Consider the following 22,845-nt stretch of genomic DNA (forward strand, 5'->3'; position numbering starts at 1 on the left):
ACTTTGCTAAAGCCATATGGTTGCTTTTGTCTGTCCTCAGGCCTGTAGGGAAGCCAAAGTCATTCTGCTACTCAGAGTGGTAAACCGGCCTTTATTGATTCTGACAGCAGATCTATCAGCTTGCTGCCAGCTTTTAGCAAACTGTTGGAAAAAAAAGTTTGACCAAATACAATGCAATTTCTCTGTAAACAAATTAATAACAGACTTTCAGCATGCTTATAGAGAAGGGCACTCAACATGTCCTACACTGAGGACAAGTATATTAGAGGGTCTAGTTTGAGAAACAGACGCCTCACAAGTCCTCAACTGGCAGCTTCATTAAATAGTACCCACAAAACACCAGTCTCAACTTCAACAGTGAAGAGGCGACTCCGGGATGCTGGCCTTCTAGGCCATTGTATTTAGAAATTTGCAAAAGGCAAACAGACAGCCGCAACCAACCATAGAAATATAACCCATAGATGGCAGTTCCCATTCAAGTCAGGACTAGCAGCCATAGAAATATAACCCATAGATGGCAGTTCCCATTCAAGTCAGGACTGGCAGCCATAGAAATATAACCCATAGATGGCAGTTACCATTCAAGTCAGGACTGGCAGCCATAGAAATATAACCCATAGATGGCAGTTCCCATTCAAGTCAAGACTAGCAGCCATAGAAATATAACCCATAGATTGCAGTTCCCATTCAAGTCAAGACTAGCAGCCATAGAAATATAACCCATAGATGGCAGTTCCCATTCAAGTCAAGACTGGCAGCCATAGAAATATAACCCATAGATGGCAGTTCCCATTCAAGTCAAGACTGGCAGCCATAGAAATATAACCCATAGATGGCAGTTCCCATTCAAGTCAAGACTGGCAGCCATAGAAATATAACCCATAGATGGCAGTTCCCATTCAAGTCAAGACTGGCAGCCATAGAAATATAACCCATAGATGGCAGTTCCCATTCAAGTCAAGACTGGCAGCCATAGAAATATAACCCATAGATGGTAGTTCCCATTCAAGTCAGGACTGGCAGCCATAGAAATATAACCCATAGATGGCAGTTCCCATTCAAGTCAGGACTGGCAGCCATAGAAATATAACCCATAGATGGCAGTTCCCATTCAAGTCAGGACTGGCAGCCATAGAAATATAACCCATAGATGGCAGTTCCCATTCAAGTCAAGACTGGCAGCCATATAAATATAATCCATAGATGGCAGTTCCCATTCAAGTCAGGACTGGCAGCCATAGAAATATAACCCATAGATTGCAGTTCCCATTCAAGTCAGGACTAGCAGCCATAGAAATATAACCCATAGATGGCAGTTCCCATTCAAGTCAGGACTGGCAGCCATAGAAATATAACCCATAGATGGCAGTTCCCATTCAAGTCAAGACTGGCAGCCATAGAAATATAACCCATAGATGGCAGTTCCCATTCAAGTCAGGACTGGCAGCCATAGAAATATAGTGTACCCATGAGTTTAATAGCCAAATTACCAGGTTCCACAACTCTTCTATGGATTATATGTCTACAGCCATAACACAACAAGGTGTATATTTGGCACGCATGCTGGGCCAACTGTAGGCAACCGGTAACCATGCTGGGCCAACTGTAGGCAACCGGTAACCATGCTGGGCCAATTGTAGGCAACCTGTAATCATGCTGGGCCAATTGTAGGCAACCGGTAATCATGCTGGGCCAATTGTAGGCAACAGGTAATAATGATGGTCCAACTGTAGGCAACCGGTAATCATGCTGGGCCAACTGGTAATCATGCTGGGCCAACTGGTAATCATGCTGGGCCAACTGGTAACTGATAATCATGCTGGTCCAACTGTAGGCAACAGGTAATCATGCTGGGCCAACTGGTAATCATGCTGGGCCAACTGGTAACTGCTGGTCCAACTGGTAACGGATAATCCTGCTGGTCCAACCGGTAACTGATAATCTTGCAGGTCCAACTGGTAACTGATAATCATGCTGGGCCAACTGGTAACTGATAATCATGCTGGTCCAACTGGTAATCATGCTGGTCCAACTGGTAATCATGCTGGTCCAACTGGTAACTGATAATCATGCTAGGCCAACTGGTAACTGATAATCATGCTGGTCCAACTGGTAACTGGTAATCATGCTGGTCCAACTGGTAACTGATAATCATGCTGGTCCAACTGGTAACTGATAATCATGCTGGTCCAACTGGTAACTGATAATCATGCTGGTCCAACTGGTAACTGATAATCAAGCTGGGCCAACTGGTAATCATGCTGGTCCAACTGGTAACTGCCAAAATAAAGGTAACAGTTGATTAAATGATGGCTACAAATAATAGGTTATGGTCTGCGATGAATTTTCAAACTAACTCTGATTCAAATGACCATCCTACCCATACTAGATTACGGAGACATAATTTATAGATCAACAGGTAAGGGTGCTCTCGAGCAGCTAGATGTTCTTTACCATTCGGCCATCAAATTTGCCAACAATGCTCCTTATAGGACACATCACTGCACTCTATACTCTTCTGTAAACTGGTCATCTCTGTATACCCGTCGCAAGACCCACTGGTTGTTGGTTATTTATGCAACCCTCATAGGCCTCACTCCCCCCTATCTGAGATATCTACTGCAGCCCTCATCCTCCACATACAACACCCGTTCTGCCAGTCACATTCTGTTAAAGGTCCACAAAGCACACACATCCCTGGGTCGCTCCTCTTTTCAGTTCGCTGCAGCTAGCGACTGGAACGAGCTGCAACAAACACTCAAATGGGAGTTTGATCTCAAGCTCTTCATTCAAAGACTCAATCATGGACACTCTTACAGACAGTTGTGGCTGCTTTGCGTGATGTTTTGTTGCCTCTACCTTCTTGCCCTTTGTGCTCTTGTCTCTGCCCAATAATGTTTGTACTATGTTTTGTGCTGCTACCATGTTGTGTTGGTACCATGTTGTGTTGGTACCATGTTGTGTTGGTACCATGTTGTGTTGCTACCATGTTGTGTTGGTACCATGTTGTGTTGCTACCATGTTGTGTTGCTACCATGTTGTTGTCATGTTGTGTTGCTACCATGTTGTTGTCATGTTGTGTTGCTACCATGCTGTGTTGTCATGTTGTGTTGCTGCCATGCTGTGTTGTTGTCTTAGGTCTCTCTTTATGTAGTGTTGTGGTATCTCTCTTGTTGTGATGTGTGTTTAATCCTATATTATTATTTTTTTTATCCCAGCCCCCGTTCCCGCAGGAGTCCTTTTGCCTTTTGGTAGGCCGTCATTGTAAATAATAATTTGTTCTTAACTGACTTGCCTAGTTAAATAAAGGTTAAATAATATTTATTTAGTGTGGTTTAGGTCCACTTGTAGAATCTATGTCAAGGAGTATTGAAGCTGATCTGGCAGCTCACTGTGTCCCAGCACCCTTTAAGACACTATGTTGGGTAATCCTTCATTTTGGCAGTTTCCTGTATGTGCTTGTGATCACATTTAATCCACAGTTATTTTTGAGAAACTATTGATCCTCTGTGACAAAATTTTGCTCTGTGGTGTATTTTGAACATTGAGAGCGGGCTCCTGTGGTTGCCCCCAGAATCCTCCTGTGTTTGCCCCCAGAATCCTCCTGTGGTTGCCCCCAGAATCCTCCTGTGGTTGTCCCCAGAATCCTCCTGTGGTTGCCCCCAGAATCTTCCTGTGTTTGCCCACCCGCTGACTCACACTATTGACCAGTCACAGCCAGATTTATTATGCATTTATATATATATATATATATATATATATATATATATATATATATATATATATATATATATATATATATATATATATTTTAAAGTTAATCAGTTAACCAATCAAGGCAGGACCCCCCAGTTGCCCCCAGAATCCTCCTGGGATTGACAGTTTGCAGTAAGAGGTTGAAAGTGAAACGATATGGGGAATTACCTTCAACTAAATGTGTGGAATAAACACAGGCAGACACTACACTGGGCAGGCCAAGGCTCTGAGTGATCCCATCGATGTGTTTAAGGAGGCTGTTCAACTGAAACCCAAGGCCAGTAACATGTCGGACTTTGTGAACTATTCTGAGCATCAGTTGCTGACACCAGGGTGAGGGTTAAAGTGGGGGTTGTAGTGGCTGTGCGTGTGTGCCTCCAGTCCACTAGACCCACCCACAGGAATGAGTGGCCAGCCAGCCACTAGGAGTAGTTTGTTTGACAAGCTGCACCTTCAATGTTGTGAAATAACTTTGCTTATAGCTGTTGCTCTCTTCTCCCAGTTCAGACCCCCCCCCCCCCCCCCCCCCACACGGTTTGAGTGAGATGCCCAGGTCAGATCCATTTCTGGGTGTAGCTCTATGCATTTTCTGACGGCTGGGATGTGGAGGTAGCGCTTTAACTTCAGTCAGAGTTTGGATGAAAGGTTGAGGTCTTTCTGTGAGGAGGGTAGAGAGGGTATAGCGTCTCCTATCGGGACCTTGGATCTGTGAACAGAGGACAGAGCAGGATTCCTATAGTGACACATGGTCCAGAGTGACAGGGACATCTGCTGCAGCGCCAGCCCAGGGACAGGGAGAGGGAAGGGGGGGGACACTGGGGCGCTGGACATTCCTTTCACAGGGGTGCGGAGGGAGCAGATATTCTGGGATACCGCTGCCAGCACTTCGCAGGGAGACGTGTTTCTGCAGCGTTTTTCGAAAGCAGAATTTCTTCGGGAAGTGAACTGTGAACTCTTAAAGGTGTTACTGTTGGATCGAGGAAGTAGGGAGGGACACGTTTGGTTTTCCTTTCGCCTCGTCCTCAACGTGATTAGGTATGAAGGTGTTAGTTGGCTGGTCCTTTAAAGTCCTGGATCCAGTTTCCTCCCAGTCATCCTGACCCGTCGCCTGCCGGAGCTGAGAGAGTTGGATCAGAGAGAGAGATATAGAGACCTACTGGATCAGAGAGAGAGATATAGAGACCTACTGGATCAGAGAGAGAGGCCTAGTACCACAGAGAGGAACGTCAGAGAATCGTAGATCGTTAGAGGATCCTCAGTCTTTACGACCAGATCTTTCTTAATGTAACCCACTGTACATGGGCAAGGATCTACTTTCTTAACATAACCCACTGTACATGGGCAAGGAACTACTTTCTTAACGTAACTCACTGTACATGGGCAAGGATCTACTTTCTTGGTCCTCCACTGAAAGCCAAACAACACCTAAACGGATGAATATTTTTATGAGGCACCTCCTTGTAGCAGAGATGGGCCAGGACCAAACCAAGCAGCAGGTAGAGAAAGGCTTAAAGCTGTACCAGGCCAATCAGACTGACAAAGCCCTGCATGTCTGGACCAAGGTGCTGGAGAAGACCTCAGACCCCGGGGGGAAGTTCAGAGTGCTGGGCTGTCTCATCACTGCCCACTCTGAGATGGGGAAGTATAAAGAGATGCTCAAGGTAAAACAGAGAGAGAGAGAGAGAGAGAGTCCCTGTCAAATTCACTAGCCATGTCGAAGTAGATGTTTTCTAATTTCTCATCAGTTCAACATCCTGTTATTGAAGTGTTGAGATGTTAGCTATTTGGGCAGCATGTCACACAGTTGTAGACACATTCCACATGCTGATTGAACAGTTGATATTAGGCATTAGTTGAGTTAGACAAAAACTATTGCATAGGATAAACTTTGTAGTTGGATCCTCTGATTTCCTCCTTTATGTATGATGTAAAGGATATGTTGAAGTGTCCATCTTTTGGGATTATAACACAGCACTATCAATTTTATAGCAGCAAGGGTTGGAACTGAAATGATGTTCCAATCGTTTTGTTCTGAACAGAACCCCCCCCCATAAAAAGCTTTTACGTTCCACTGTAATGAACCTGTTCGAAAAACGAAACAAAAAGTTTATATCTTTCCTTTCTGTTCCTTTTTTAACCTGAAATCAACAGTTGTTTACATTTATCTTATTAAATTACTTCATGAAGCCAGCAAGCTAGTTGTTTAGACTAATCAGTGCAGATGAAGCCGGCAAGCTAGTTGTTTAGACCAATCAGTGCAGATGAAGCCGGCAAGCTAGTTGTTTAGACCAATCAGTGCAGATGAAGCCGGCAAGCTAGTTGTTTAGACCAATCAGTGCAGATGAAGCCGGCAAGCTAGTTGTTTAGACCAATCAGTGCAGATGAAGCCGGCAAGCTAGTTGTTTAGACCAATCAGTGCAGATGGAGGTGGTCAGCTAGTTGTTTAGACCAATCAGTGCAGATGAAGCCGGCCAGATAGTTGTTCAGATGCATGATGGACACACAAGTGTAGTCTATGGAGCAAGACGCAACTGAAATTTTGCAGGTGAGGAGAGAGCAAGAAGGGGTTGAGGAGGAGGCTTGTAGTGTTAAAGGGTAGCTTCCATCCTTCTCCTCGCCCCTACCTGGGCCCGAACCAGGGACCCTCTGCATACATCAACAACAGTCACCCACAAAGCATCATTACCCATCGCTCCACAAAAGCCACGGCCCTTGCAGAGCAAAGGGGAACCACTACTTCAAGGTCTCAGAGCGAGTGACGTCACCAATTGAAACGCTATTAGCTCTCACCCCGCTAACTAGCTAGCCATTTCACACCAGTTACTCTGGGCATCTTGTTATGACATCATTACCTGAATTAGGTCCACAGAATTATACCTAAGAGGAGCGGCTTCTGTGGAGGAACGTTGAATAGCTAGCTAACACGCTTGTGTGTGCAGAGCAGCAACAACATACTGTAACGGTTTTGACTTGAGGTTATTTTTTTATAGGGGTGCCAGGTAGGTTGTGCCTACCAGAGAAAACATTGGTTTCTCCTTTTGTTGTTTGGGAGGGAATGAGTCCCATCTGGTCCGTCAAGTCTACACCATACAAAGGACTTATGTAAACGTCAGAAGGGAAATCAACTTTTCATAAACCCTTAAAACATTGAAAGAACTTCAAAAACAACTATTATTTTGCGTGGGTTGTATTAGCAACATCAATGGATTACACACACATAATAATATAACACAATGAGTTCTGGTTCCTCCAGAAATGTCCTGTACCTCGGGCCTAAAAAGAGTCCCGCCCGGTAAGGAGTTCAGTGAACTCAAGTGACTTGTCACGCAATGTTGGTCCGTTCATTCCGTGTAGCGTAAACCCAGTATTAAATCATACAATCAATATAACCATTTTACCACAGAACTTTAACGCGTATCTGCTCTTACTAATTCCTCAACTACATCTAACTACATAAATCATCACCGTATACATCATATCAAAACAAATGAAATACCGTATACAAAAAAGGTGGTAGTCAGTCGGTCAGTCAGACAATCCAATCCGCCACCAGATCTCCAGCGGAGAAAGGCCACGAAGAATAGAGAGGAGTAGTCCACGGACGCAAAGAGTGGATCCGATCCTGGGTAAACTCTCAGGCTACAAAACACACGTTTAACAGCAACAAAACAACCGGAATAGAGAAGCTTCGGGAACACATCCTCAGTCACGTCTCCATCCCAAACGCCACTTTTGCGCAGCTGATGCTGGCTATTTAATTGGGAATTAAAGGGCAAGCACCCTATTGGAAGGAGAAGCACTGAGACGGCTCAAAATAATTCAGGGCCGTCACACACCCCCTCCCCTGGAAAAAGCCGACCATTGCCCTGGAAGGCACATCTTGGTCGGGGTAACCGAGAAAGGTCTCCTCATCACTTTCCTCTACAAAAATTCTCATGACTTTTTGGAGCTCACGCTCCTCAGCTGAGGGGTCACAGGCCTTAAGGTGTGAGACTTCTGGGTCTGGGAATCCGAGAAAAGTCTCCTCACTTTCCTCTTCAAAGATATCCAAGATCTTGCGGCGCTCAATCGCCTCCAATTCCTCAGCCGAGGGGTAACAGGCCTTAAGGCGTGAGACATGGACAACGCGCATATCTTCACCTGTGTCCTCTTTCACCACTCGGTAGTTCAAAGGGCCCATCTGCTCCACAATCCTATATGGTCCTTGCCATTTAGGAGCGAGCTTGGCAGAGAAGAATTGTTCAGCTTTCGAGTAAGGATGAGAGCGAAGCCACACCCGATCACGAAGCTGAAACTGCATGTCTCGTCTGTTCTTATCATAATTTCTCTTCTGCTTGAGTCGAGCCTGGGTCATGTTCTTTGAGACAAGAGCTCTCAAGTCATGGAGATGGACTACCTGGTCATAGCAAGCAGCGTCTGGAGTAATCTGCTGGGGCTGTAGCACCATATCCAAGGGTCCTCGGAGGGGACGACTTAGGTTCAGCTCTGCAGGTGTGACTCCAGTGGACTCTTGCACAGCAGAATTCAGGGCAAATCGAAACTCGTGAAGGTGCTTGTCCCAGTGTTTGTGCTGGGTCCCTACATAGGAAGCAATCATTGTCTTCAAGGTTCGATTTACTCTCCCAGTGAGATTGGTCTGTGGGTGGTAGGCCGTGGTCAACTTCTGTCTCAGGTTCCATCTTTGGCAGGTCTCCTCAAAGAGATCAGAGACAAATTGGGAACCTCGATCAGACAGGATGTAATCAGGCACTCCCCAGCGAGTCAGGATCTCTTTCGTAAGGATGTTAGAGACGGTCCTTGCTGTGGCCTGACGCAGGGAAAAGAGTTCCACCCACTTTGAATAATAATCAACAAACACAAGCATGTACACATTCTGATTGGAGCTTCTAGGAAATGGACCCATCAAATCCACTCCTAGCATTTCCCAAGGTCGGGTAACCACCGTTTGCTGCAACTTGCCAGCAGGCTTTCTACCTTCTGGTTTGTACATTTGACAAACCTGACAGTTTCGGATGTGTGACTTCACATCCATGCTCAGATGTGGCCAGTACAGTAACGCTTGCAACCGCTTGTAGGTTTTGAACCTGCCCAAATGACCAGCTAATGGGTCTTCATGGAAATGTTGAAGCAGTTGAAGGCGTAGAGTTTCAGGTATGTACATTTGGTAGAGTGTTCTGTGAGGGAGTTGTACAACACGGTAGACTTTGTCTTCCATGATGGTCAGCTTTGTGGTAGGATTGACCATCTTTTCTCCATCTTCCAGGATAGTCTGGTACAAAGCCTGTACTTCTGGATCATCCTGTTGGGCTTTCCATATGGTCTCATCAGAGATGGGAAAGTCTGTTTTGGGCGAGTCTCGACTGCTTGACAGGACAGTAGCACATGTAAAATGAGGGCCACCGTTATCACAAGCAGGAGCCCTGGATAAGGCATCTGGAACAGTGTTGTATTTTCCTTTCCTGTATTCTACTGCAAAGGTGAACTCTTGCAACCGTAGAGCCCATCTTATGAGTCTGGTGCTTGGTTTGTTGGTCTTGAACACCCACACAAGGGAGGAATGGTCAGTGACCACAGTGAAGTGTCTTCCCTCCAGGTAGTACCTCCACTTTTCCAAAGCCCAGACAACTGCAAGGCACTCTTGCTCGGTTGTGGAGTAGTTACGTTCTGCTCCATTCAATGTCCGACTGGCGAACGCTAGCACTTCTTCAGTGCCAAGTCCAGTCTGTTGGACTAGGACAGCACCAAGTCCAACATCACTTGCATCAGTGTAAACAACAAAAGGGGAATCAAAGTTGGGATGACCTAAAATGGGAGGTGTGACGAGGTGTCGTTTCAGGGTTTCAAAGGAGGTCTGGCACTCTGCCGTCCATAGGAATTTCACTCCTTTTCGCTTCAACGCGTTGAGGGGTTCTGCCACCTGGGAGAAGTTCGACACAAACCGATGGTACCATCCAGCCATCCCAAGGAACCGTTGAAGGGCCTTGAGTGTGGTTGGCACAGGAAAATCTTGTACCGCCTTGGTCTTTTCAGGATCCACATGAATGCCGTCGAAAGACACAATATGGCCAAGAAACTTCAGGGAAGTTTGGCAGAAGTTGCTCTTCTTCATATTCACGGTCAGACCAGCTTCTCTTAGCTTGTCCAACACTGCTTGAAGATCTTGAAAGTGTTGTTCTCTGTTCTGGGAGTAGATAATTATATCGTCCAGGTAGACGAAACAGATCTTCCCTTTGAGCTCCCCTAACGCAATCTCCATCAGTCTTTGGAAAGTGGCAGGTGCATTCTTTAATCCAAAAGGCATCACCTTAAAGGAAAACAAGCCCTCAGCACAGACAAAAGCAGTCTTGTCCTTGCTTTCCTGGTCCATCTCAACTTGCCAATAACCACTATTGAGGTCAAGGGTAGTGAACACAACAGCGCCAGACAATGACTCCAGGATCTCGTGGATGGTAGGAAAAGGATAGGCATCAGTCTGGGAAACATTGTTGGTCTTCCTATAGTCCACACAAAATCTAAGACCACCAGTCTTTTTTGGGATGAGGACAACAGGAGCAGCCCAAGGAGAGGAGGAACGTTCTATTATATCTTGTGTTAACATATCATTAATGAGTCCCTTTTGGATGATTAGCTTTGCTGGGGACAAACGATATGGCTTTTGCTTGATCGGCATTTCCTGTGTAAGGAATATTTTGTGCTTCAGGAGCCCGGTGCGTCCTAGCCTTGAAGTACATACATCAGCATTATTCTGCAGCTGTTCCAACAGCCTTAACTCCTCTGGATGTTCCAGCTGAGCTCTTCTTACAGCCTGTAAAAGGAGATCGTCAGAAGGATTATCAAGGGTTAGTGGTAACGGAGCAACGGCAGAGAAGACTGCCACATTTGAACCCCAATCATGTAACTTCGTAGCTTCTGATTGGAAGAAATGCTTCTTGCTCGGATTGTATGGAAACCAGTAGCAATTGTGTGCGATATCAATCTGGACACCACTGAAGTACATGAAATCAATTCCCAACACGACAGGAAAAGCAAGGTTCTTGGTTTGTAGGATAACCGAAGGAATCATATAGGAGCGGTTACACAGGCGGAACTCTACCTCACTCCATCCAAGTGGTCGTCTAACCTCACCATCAGCCAGATAGAGTGGACCTTCTGTCCACGGCTTCAAGTTGTATTGCGGACCTTTAACCTCCTTCCACAGTTTCTCATTGAGCAGTGTGTAGGATGACCCGGTGTCCAGGATGGCTCTTCCTGTCCATGGGCCTATGGACAGGGGTAACACCAGTTGGTGCTGTATGAACTGAAAGGAAGGGGATGTCGATGGGGGGGCGTAGGCAGTGACTCTTGGGGTTTCAGCTCTGGTTAAAGCACCCAGAGAAGGATGGTCATTCCTGCGAAGAGAGTTAGGTGTGTTGGCCTGTTGTGATTTGTGGTTTCTGGAAGGGTTTTCTTGATACGGTCTTGGACATGTAGCTGAAGAATGTCCCTTTTGGCTACATCTCCAACAGAACATGAGAGGGGTCATGGCTTGAGACTCTGGCTGTTGTTGATGGTCTGTCTTGGGTAACTGTTTGGGTGTCTGTTTCTTTCTCTGGTCATATTGCTGTTGGCATTCTCTGTCCTTCTCAAACTTCTGTCCCAAGCGAACCAGTCCATCGACAGTGGTGACTCGTTCTCGGAGTTGACTGGCTAGTAGTGGGTTGATGTTCTTCAAAATCAATTTAATGACCTCTTCCTCCTCAATGCCAGGTTTCCACCTTCTGCACAGGGAGTGGTAACCGTATGCAAAGTCACGGATACCCTCTTTCTCGCTTTGCACTCGATTCCTGACTCTGTCTGCCAGCTCATCTGTGTAGTCCTCAGACAGAAATGCAGAGGAAAACTTGGCCTCAAAGTCAGCCCAGGAGGTAGTGGTGAGACGTGCCACATCCCACCAGTCTCGAGCTGTCCCATGCAACACATTCCTCAATGTGGCAAGGAGTTCTTCGTCAGCCAGGGGATTGAGGGCAAGAAAGTCACGACATCTTTCTAGGTACATTAGCGGATCAGGACTGTCATCTTTTTTCCCAAAGGTGGGAAATTGCAATTTAATGGGCATCGCCCCCACATGACGTCTACTCAAATCACCATGAACAAACGAGCTAGGAGGGATTGAGGAAGTAGAGGGGAAGGGAGTTATCGGACAATGAAAATGAACACCAGGATGCATGGTGGATTGCATCCTGCAAGGGGTGGCTGTAGCATGGCCTTGTCTTGGCTCTTCAGAGGTGCCAGCTTGGCCCTCAGTGGTCTGAACAGAAGTGGACACCAGAGAAACTCTGTGTAAGGAGTTGTGCCTAATGGAGGCCATGTCCACAGACACGTCATCCAACATTTTAACACAATTAGAGAGCTCTGTTTGCAAGTGGTCTACAGTGTTAACCATGGGAGAAAAAACAGAATTAACGTCCTTGAGGACCTCAGTGTGATGATGTTGCAGGCGCCATTGGAGAGTGGCAGTGAGTTGGTTTCGTTGGTAGTCAAACTGCCTGTCCATGGCACCAGTAATTTCCCGTCTTCCACTCTCACTGAGCTCTGTTAGCGTGTGGGTTAGAGTGCTCAGTGAGTTTCTGAATTCCATGGCACTCTGTTGTTGCTCTTCCCTCAGACATTTGAATTTATCGTGGATAAGAGTTTGGAGATGTTGTTGAGTCCGACGAATATCAAGGATGTCACCTTGAAGTTGTAAAACTACAACCTCTGGAGATAAACCAGACAATGGAGGAAGGTTGGGTGTCAGATGGAGGGCTGGCTCAGTACTTTCACACAGATCCATGTCAATAAGTGAGTAACTGGTTAGACCTCCTGTGGCCTGTGGTCCAGACCGAGCATTCAGATTCCCAGGGCTCTGGCCCAAATCAACTCCATTATCTCCATTCCCATTATGATTTGTGTTGTCAGCTTGATGGTCAGAATGGCCCTGTGTATTCCCATTGACAGGTATGAAATGGATGAGCACATTATCTTGGGGTGAATCCATTGTTTTAATTCCACACAAAAGATTTGCTTTGGTTAGTTCTCAATGTTGTGCTGTCCCATCTGGGGTGCCATTTTTTATGTAACGGTTTTGACTTGAGGTTATTTTTTTATAGGGGTGCCAGGTAGGTTGTGCCTACCAGAGAAAACATTGGTTTCTCCTTTTGTTGTTTGGGAGGGAATGAGTCCCATCTGGTCCGCCAAGTCTACACCATACAAAGGACTTATGTAAACGTCAGAAGGGAAATCAACTTTTCATAAACCCTTAAAACATTGAAAGAACTTCAAAAACAACTATTCTTTTGCGTGGGTTGTATTAGCAACATCAATGGATTACACACACATAATAATATAACACAATGAGTTCTGGTTCCTCCAGAAATGTCCTGTACCTCGGGCCTAAAAAGAGTCCCGCCCGGTAAGGAGTTCAGTGAACTCAAGTGACTTGTCACGCAATGTTGGTCCGTTCATTCCGTGTAGCGTAAACCCAGTATTAAATCATACAATCAATATAACCATTTTACCACAGAACTTTAAAGCGTATCTGCTCTTACTAATTCCTCAACTACATCTAACTACATAAATCATCACCGTATACATCATATCAAAACAAATGAAATACCGTATACAAAAAAGGTGGTAGTCAGTCGGTCAGTCAGACAATCCAATCCGCCACCAGATCTCCAGCGGAGAAAGGCCACGAAGAATAGAGAGGAGTAGTCCACGGACGCAAAGAGTGGATCCGATCCTGGGTAAACTCTCAGGCTACAAAACACACGTTTAACAGCAACAAAACAACCGGAATAGAGAAGCTTCGGGAACACATCCTCAGTCACGTCTCCATCCCAAACGCCACTTTTGCGCAGCTGATGCTGGCTATTTAATTGGGAATTAAAGGGCAAGCACCCTATTGGAAGGAGAAGCACTGAGACGGCTCAAAATAATTCAGGGCCGTCACAATACTGCCTCAACTCCAGTCACTTTAATAATGGAAAATGTATGTAAAAAATGCATCACTAGCCACTTTAAACAATGCAACTTAATATAATGTTTACATGCCCTGCATTGCTCATCTCATATGTAAATACTGTACTCGATACCATCTACTGCATCTTGCCTATGCCGTTCTGTACCATCACTCATTAATATATTTTTATGTACATATTCTTCATCCCTTTACACTTGTGTGTATAAGGTAGTAGTTGTGAAATTGTTAGGTTAGGTTACTCGTTGGTTATTACTGCATTGCCGGAACTAGAAGCACAAGCATTTCACTACACTCACATTAACATCTGCTAACCATGTGACCAATAACATCTGCTAACCATGTGACCATTAACATCTGCTAACCATGTGACCATTAACATCTGCTAACCATGTGACCATTAACATCTGCTAACCATGTGTATGTGACAAATAAAATTTGATTTGAACTAAAAACACTTCCTTTTTGTAGTTAATAAATCCAACATGAAACGTGATAATTAGGCCTGTAGTATCCTTAACTAGCATTTGAGAAGGTGAATTAGTTCTTCTCTAGCTAATAAATCATCTCTCTTCCTATTTTCTGAATAATAATTGTAATGTCTGGTCAGTAGCCTGTGCTTCAGAGGGTGGAGGGGCATGTAGCCACACACACTGGCAAAGATTTTCAGTTGACAGGTAGACACTGGAATAAGTTACCAAGTGACAGAGTGAGGGCTTTGCATAGGTGCTTTGTTGCATTTTTTTTGTGGGTCTGAAAAAAATGCCTGGAATGAAAAAGACGGTTCTGTTCCGGAACCGTATGGATCACTTTCGTACCAGGTTCCATTTCTGTTCTTTTGCGGATTTTCAGTTCTGTTCCTTGAACCGGTTCCAAGAATGCATGGGGTTTTAAACTGAAATGGCAGTAAATCTGCTGTGAGGTTGTGTGGAGAGATATGATGATGGATATGATGAGTGGATGCTGCTGCTGTCATTAATTTAATGTGTCATCGTGGTGGATGCCAGGGGGCAGAGTGATCGAGATACGGTCTCCAGCTCTTCCATTGCAGCATTTCAACGATGGTGAAAGAACATGGTGTTGTTTCAAACCTCTCCTCCTGGGATTATCCATAGAAATAGATTGGACTAGAATAGACAAAGCCCCTCAGACCATGTCTGAGTATATAATATCTGACTGTAGTACATTCTATTTCTATGGCATTATCTAAACTGAATCCTGAGGAGCATCAGGGGGTTAATGTGTGGCTTCCACAGGATACAGGCGTATGGGGGCACAGAGAGAGCCTTGCAACCAGAGCTCGGATGTGGGCCTTGTTGACATAAAACTCCTGTACGCACTGCTTAATTACCGGGCCCCAAAACAGGAGACTGTGAATTAAAACTTGAACTTCTGAAACTTCTTAACTCTTATGTGTTAAGGGTGACTAAATTGTTCTATATATTTAGGTACATGACATAATTTTATCAATAATAATATTCCAAAAGGTTTTGTTTTGTTTTGTATCTACAAGGCCAGTCTCCCAGCTACAGATTAGGCCTAGTGATGGACGGAAGAGCACTTTCAATAGAGATCTGTCAAGATGGCATATAGTTTTAGTTATCTACATTGTGTCTATGGTGTTAGTTATCTACATTGTGTCTATGGTGTTAGTTATCTACATTGTGTCTATAGTGTTAGTTATCTACATTGTGTCCATAGTGTTAGTTATCTACATTGTGTCTATGGTGTTATCTACATTGTGTCCATAGTGTTAGTTATCTACATTGTGCCCATAGTGTTATCTACATTGTGTCTATAGTGTTAGTTATCTACATTGTGTCCATAGTGTTAGTTATCTACATTGTGTCTATAGTGTTAGTTATCTACATTGTGTCTATAGTGTTAGTTATCTACATTGTGTCCATAGTGTTATCTACATTGTGTCCATAGTGTTAGTTATCTACATTGTGTCCATAGTGTTATCTACATTGTGTCTATAGTGTTAGTTATCTACATTGTGTCTATGGTGTTAGTTATCTACATTGTGTCTGTCTATAGTGTTAGTTATCTACATTGTGTCCATAGTGTTAGTTATCTACATTGTGTCTATAGTGTTATCTACATTGTGTCCATAGTGTTAGTTATCTACATTGTGTCCATAGTGTTAGTTATCTACATTGTGTCCATAGTGTTAGTTATCTACATTGTCTCTACAGTGTTAGTTATCTACATTGTGTCTATAGTGTTAGTTATCTACATTGTCTCTACAGTGTTAGTTATCTACATTGTGTCTATAGTGTTAGTTATCTACATTGTCTCTACAGTGTTAGTTATCTACATTGTCTCTACAGTGTTAGTTATCTACATTGTATCTATAGTGTTAGTTATCTACATTGTCTCTACAGTGTTAGTTATCTACATTGTGTCTATAGTGTTAGTTATCTACATTGTATCTATAGTGTTAGTTATCTACATTGTCTCTACAGTGTTAGTTATCTACATTGTGTCTATAGTGTTAGTTATCTACATTGTGTCCTTAGTGTTATCTACATTGTGTCTATAGTGTTAGTTATCTACATTGTGTCCATAGTGTTATCTACATTGTGTCTATAGTGTTAGTTATCTACATTGTGTCCATAGTGTTAGTTATCTACATTGTGTCTATAGTGTTAAATATCTACATTGTGTCCATAGTGTTAGTTATCTACATTGTGTATATAGTGTTATCTACATTGTATTTATACGGTTAGTTATCTACATTGTGTCCATAGTGTTATCTACATTGTGTCCATAGTGTTAGTTATCTACATTGTGTCTATAGTGCTATCTACATTGTATTTATACGGTTAGTTATCTACATTGTGTATATAGTGTTATCTACATTGTGTCCATAGTGTTAGTTATCTACATTGTGTCTATAGTGTTAGTTATGTACATTGTGTCCATAGTGTTAGTTATCTACATTGTGTCTGTCTATAGTGTTAGTTATCTACATTGTGTCCATAGTGTTAGTTATCTACATTGTCTCTACAGTGTTAGTTATCTACATTGTGTCTATAGTGTTAGTTATCTACATTGTCTCTACAGTGTTAGTTATCTACATTGTGTCTATAGTGCTATCTACATTGTATTTATACGGTTAGTTATCTACATTGTGTATATAGTGTTATCTACATTGTGTCCATAGTGTTAGTTATCTACATTGTGTCCATAGTGTTATCTACATTGTGTATATAGTGTTATCTACATTGTGTATATAGTGTTATCTACATTGTGTATATAGTGTTATCTACATTGTGTCCATAGTGTTATCTACATTGTGTCCATAGTGTTATCTACATTGTGTATATAGTGTTATCTACATTGTGTATATAGTGTTATCTACATTGTGTATATAGTGTTATCTACATTTTGTATATAGTGTTATCTACATTGTGTCCATAGTGTTATCTACATTGTGTATATAGTGTTATCTACATTGTGTCTATAGTGTTATCTACATTGTGTATATAGTGTTATCTACATTGTGTCCATAGTGTTAGTTATCTACATTGTGTATATAGTGTTATCTACATTGTGTCCATAGTGTTATCTACATTGTGTATATAGTGTTATCTACATTGTGTCTATAGTGTTATCTACATTGTGTCTATAGTGTTATCTACATTGTGTCCATAGTGTTAGTTATCTACATTGTATCTATAGTGTTAGTTATCTACATTGTCTCTACAGTGTTAGTTATCTACATTGTGTATATAGTGTTATCTCCATTGTGTCTATAGTATTAGTTATCTACATTGTGTCCATAGTGTTAGTTATCTACATTGTGTCCATAGTGTTAGTTATCTACATTGTGTATATAGTGTTATCTCCATTGTGTCTATAGTGTTAGTTATCTACATTGTGTCTATAGTGTTACAGTGCCTTGCGAAAGTATTCGGCCCCCTTGAACTTTGCGACCTTTTGCCACATTTCAGGCTTCAAACATAAAGATATAAAACTGTATTTTTTTGTGAAGAATCAACAAGTGGAACACAATCATGAAGTGGAACGACATTTATTGGATATTTCAAACTTTTTTAACAAATCAAAAACTGAAAAATTGGGCGTGCAAAATTAGTTATCTGCATTGTGTCTCCAGTGTTAGTTATCTACATTGTGTCTATTGTGTTAGTTATCTACAATGTGTCTATAGTGTTAGTTATCTACGTTGTGTCTACAGTGTTAGTGGTCTACATTGTGTCTATACTGTTAATTATCTACATTGGTCCTACCTATTTTGGCCAAATCGTCCTTCATCCTCTCTCTCTCCTCCGTCAGTATGCCTTGGCCCAGATAGACACAGCCAGGGAGATGGAGGACCCAGACTACCTGACTGAGGGCTACCTGAACCTGGCTAGGAGCAACGAGAAGCTGTGTGACTTCCAGAAGACTGTGTCCTACTGTAAGACCTGCCTCAACATGCAGGGAACCACTGTCAGTCTGCAACTTAACGGACAGGTGGGTCTTAGCAATAATATACAATCATATTATAATACTGTAATACATGCCGTTTCGCCTTATTTCCTGTTGCCAAACAAAACAGGACACATACATAATGGTGGCAGAAAACAAAACAACACAACAATAAACAACACGTTCTTACAGTAAGAGACAAAACAACAGGAAAATAAAGAGAATGGGACGTCTGGGACATCTGGGACCTCTGGACTTCTGGGACCTCTGGACCTCTGGTATGTCTGGACATCTGGGACCTCTGGGACCTCTGGGACCTCTGGGACCTCTGGACGTCTGGACATCTGGGACCTCTGGGACCTCTGGGACCTCTGGATGTCTGGGACCTCTGGGACGTCTGGGACGTCTGGAACCTCTGGAACGTCTGGAACCTCTAGGACGTCTGGAACCTCTGGGACGTCTGGGACCTCTGGGACGTCTGGGACCTCTGGAACCTCTGGGACCTCTGGATGTCTGGGACCTCTGGGACCTCTGGGACCTCTGGGATGTCTGGGACCTCTGGGACCTCTGGGACCTCTGGACGTCTGGGACCTCTGGACGTCTGCGTACATCTGAGTTTACTGAAAAAAATGCCACAATGCAAATGAAGTCAAGTCCTTTACGACTTCTGCCTTTATGACCTCTGCCTCTACTTGTGTTTCCAGGTGTGTCTGAGCATGGGCAACGCGTTCCTGGGCGTCAGTGTGTTCCAGAAGGCTCTAGAGAGCTATGAGAAGGCCCTGCGCTACGCCCACAACAACGATGACAAGATGCTGGAGTCTAGAGTCTGCTGCAGCTTGGGGAACTTCTACATCCAGCTCAAGGTAAAGTGTCGACAGTATGTCTATTATGACGCTCTGAGAAAATGTCCTATATTTGTTATTACATTGCTATTACTTTGTTACATCCCTGATTAGATGCAATTCAACCTTGTATGTAAAAATAGTCTTCGAAGTATTATCCATTCTCAGAAGAGTCCTCCTTCAATTCAACACAGTTATATTTGAGGACACATCTTGTCAAATGCATTTTGGTGCAAAGGCTGAGTGAGCCACGTAGGCCCCGGTCAGAGGCCTGTTGTATTCTAGCCTGGTAGAGGCCTACTGTATTCTAGCCTGGCAGAGGCCTGTTGTGTTCTAGTTTGGTAGAGGCCTGTTGTATTCTAGCCCGGTAGAGGCCTGTTGTATTCTAGCCTGGTAGAGGCCTATGTAGTAATGTGTTTTGTCCCCTACACTGGTCCCAGACTAAACTGTGTTGTCCCTAGTACAGTTGTTATTGTAGTTATGTTGTATTGTAGCCTGGTAAAGGCCTGTTGTATTCTAGCTTGGTGGAGGCCTGCCTGTGTAGTCGAGGCCTGGGTCTAGCCTGGTAGAGGCCCTGTTGTATTCCGTTTTGACACGTGAGATTTGTCCCAGTAATCCCTGGATTCCAAAAAGTGGATTGGTTTCAATCAGGTCCAGATTAGCTGGCGTCCGGAGAATGAAAGTTGAATCTGCTCGCCCTAATAATACAGGATAGTCCTAAACTCTCAGCGGTTATTAATTAAATCGCCGGTTAGAATATTATGGCATCAAGTTAGAACGCTTATAAAGAGGTAAAGTTTATATAAAAACTGTAGTGTTGCTGATCCGGACTGTTAAATCTGGCTGTAGACCGAGTGTGTGTTTCACAGAGCTGCGTGTTCCACAGAGCTGCGTGTTCCACAGAGCTGCGTGTTCCACAGAGCTGCGTGTTCCACAGAGCTGCGTGTTCCACAGAGCTGCGTGTTCCACAGAGCTGCGTGTTCCACAGAGCTGCCCTCTTGGCCAGGACTCCCTTGTGAAAGAGAGATTCTGACCTGAATGGGATGGTTCAATTCAATAAAAGTTCAATTACAAAATGGACGCCGGCACCTCACGGCAGCGTAGCCTAGTGGTTAGAGCGTTGAACAAGGCAGTTAACCCACTGTTCTCTGGTAGGCCTTCATTTAAATAAGAATTTGTTCTTAACTGACTTGCCTAGTTAAATAAAGGTAAAATAAATCAAAAACTCATCCATCTGTTCTGTTTCCTCCCATCAGGACTATGAGAAAGCCCTGTTCTTCCTGTGTAAATGATCTGTTACCCTCCCATCAGGACTATGAGAAAGCCCTGTTCTTCCTGTGTAAATTATGTGTTATGTCCTCCCATCAGGACTATGAGAAAGCCCTGTTCTTCCTGTGTAAATTATGTGTTATGTCCTCCCATCAGGACTATGAGAAAGCCCTGTTCTTCCTGTGTAAATTATCTGTTATGTCCTCCCATCAGGACTATGAGAAAGCCCTGTTCTTCCTGTGTAAATGATCTGTTATGTCCTCCCATCAGGACTATGAGAAGGCCCTGTTCTTCCTGTGTAAATTATGTGTTATGTCCTCCCATCAGGACTATGAGAAAGCCCTGTTCTTCCTGTGTAAATTATCTGTTATGTCCTCCCATCAGGACTATGAGAAAGCCCTGTTCTTCCTGTGTAAATTATGTGTTATGTCCTCCCATCAGGACTATGAGAAAGCCCTGTTCTTCCTGTGTAAATGATCTGTTATGTCCTCCCATCAGGACTATGAGAAGGCCCTGTTCTTCCTGTGTAAATGATCTGTTATGTCCTCCCATCAGGACTATGAGAAGGCCCTGTTCTTCCTGTGTAAATTATGTGTTATGTCCTCCCATCAGGACTATGAGAAAGCCCTGTTCTTCCTGTGTAAATTATCTGTTATGTCCTCCCATCAGGACTATGAGAAGGCCCTGTTCTTCCTGTGTAAATTATGTGTTATGTCCTCCCATCAGGACTATGAGAAAGCCCTGTTCTTCCTGTGTAAATTATCTGTTATGTCCTCCCATCAGGACTATGAGAAAGCCCTGTTCTTCCTGTGTAAATTATGTGTTATGTCCTCCCATCAGGACTATGAGAAAGCCCTGTTCTTCCTGTGTAAATGATCTGTTATGTCCTCCCATCAGGACTATGAGAAGGCCCTGTTCTTCCTGTGTAAATGATCTGTTATGTCCTCCCATCAGGACTATGAGAAGGCCCTGTTCTTCCTGTGTAAATGATCTGTTATGTCCTCCCATCAGGACTATGAGAAGGCCCTGTTCTTCCTGTGTAAATTATCTGTTATGTCCTCCCATCAGGACTATGAGAAAGCCCTGTTCTTCCTGTGTAAAGGATCTGTTATGTCCTCCCATCAGGACTATGAGAAAGCCCTGTTCTTCCTGTGTAAATATCTGTTATGTCCTCCCATCAGGACTATGAGAAGGCCCTGTTCTTCCTGTGTAAATGATCTGTTATGTCCTCCCATCAGGACTATGAGAAGGCCCTGTTCTTCCTGTGTAAATGATCTGTTATGTCCTCCCATCAGGACTATGAGAAGGCCCTGTTCTTCCTGTGTAAATTATCTGTTATGTCCTCCCATCAGGACTATGAGAAGGCCCTGTTCTTCCTGTGTAAATGATCTGTTATGTCCTCCCATCAGGACTATGAGAAGGCCCTGTTCTTCCTGTGTACATGATCTGTTATGTTCTCCCATCAGGACTATGAGAAGACCCTGTTCTTCCTGTGTAAATTATCTGTTATGTCCTCCCATCAGGACTATGAGAAAGCCCTGTTCTTCCTGTGTAAATGATCTGTTATGTCCTCCCATTAGGACTATGAGAAGGCCCTGTTCTTCCTGTGTAAATTATATGTTATGTCCTCCCATCAAGACTATGAGAAGGCCCTGTTCTTCCTGTGTAAATGATCTGTTATGTCCTCCCATCAGGACTATGAGAAGGCCCTGTTCTTCCTGTGTAAATTATCTGTTATGTCCTCCCATCAGGACTATGAGAAAGCCCTGTTCTTCCTGTGTAAATGATCTGTTATGTCCTCCCATCAGGACTATGAGAAAGCCCTGTTCTTCCTGTGTAAATTATGTGTTATGTCCTCCCATCAGGACTATGAGAAAGCCCTGTTCTTCCTGTGTAAATTATCTGTTATGTCCTCCCATCAGGACTATGAGAAAGCCCTGTTCTTCCTGTGTAAATGATCTGTTATGTCCTCCCATCAGGACTATGAGAAGGCCCTGTTCTTCCTGTGTAAATTATGTGTTATGTCCTCCCATCAGGACTATGAGAAAGCCCTGTTCTTCCTGTGTAAATTATCTGTTATGTCCTCCCATCAGGACTATGAGAAAGCCCTGTTCTTCCTGTGTAAATTATGTGTTATGTCCTCCCATCAGGACTATGAGAAAGCCCTGTTCTTCCTGTGTAAATGATCTGTTATGTCCTCCCATCAGGACTATGAGAAGGCCCTGTTCTTCCTGTGTAAATGATCTGTTATGTCCTCCCATCAGGACTATGAGAAGGCCCTGTTCTTCCTGTGTAAATTATGTGTTATGTCCTCCCATCAGGACTATGAGAAAGCCCTGTTCTTCCTGTGTAAATTATCTGTTATGTCCTCCCATCAGGACTATGAGAAGGCCCTGTTCTTCCTGTGTAAATTATGTGTTATGTCCTCCCATCAGGACTATGAGAAAGCCCTGTTCTTCCTGTGTAAATTATCTGTTATGTCCTCCCATCAGGACTATGAGAAAGCCCTGTTCTTCCTGTGTAAATTATGTGTTATGTCCTCCC

General features: G+C 43.7%; 1 protein-coding gene across 1 annotated transcript in view; it reads left to right on the forward strand.

Annotated features, from left to right (window-relative positions):
- The first annotated feature begins 4,307 nt into the window (after positions 1-4,307).
- The window catches only part of LOC139376781 (receptor-associated protein of the synapse, 43kD), a 28,241-nt gene continuing 9,703 nt past the window's right edge, over positions 4,308-22,845 (forward strand). The window contains exons 1-3 of the mRNA XM_071119711.1: positions 4,308-5,417; positions 18,056-18,235; positions 18,895-19,053. Of these exons, the coding sequence (XP_070975812.1) occupies positions 5,133-5,417; positions 18,056-18,235; positions 18,895-19,053 (624 nt within the window). The 5' untranslated portion in view covers positions 4,308-5,132. The remainder of the gene's footprint in view (positions 5,418-18,055; positions 18,236-18,894; positions 19,054-22,845) is intronic.

This window comes from Oncorhynchus clarkii, chromosome 2 (assembly GCF_045791955.1).
Source record: "Oncorhynchus clarkii lewisi isolate Uvic-CL-2024 chromosome 2, UVic_Ocla_1.0, whole genome shotgun sequence".
Taxonomy (NCBI): Eukaryota; Metazoa; Chordata; class Actinopteri; order Salmoniformes; family Salmonidae; genus Oncorhynchus; species Oncorhynchus clarkii.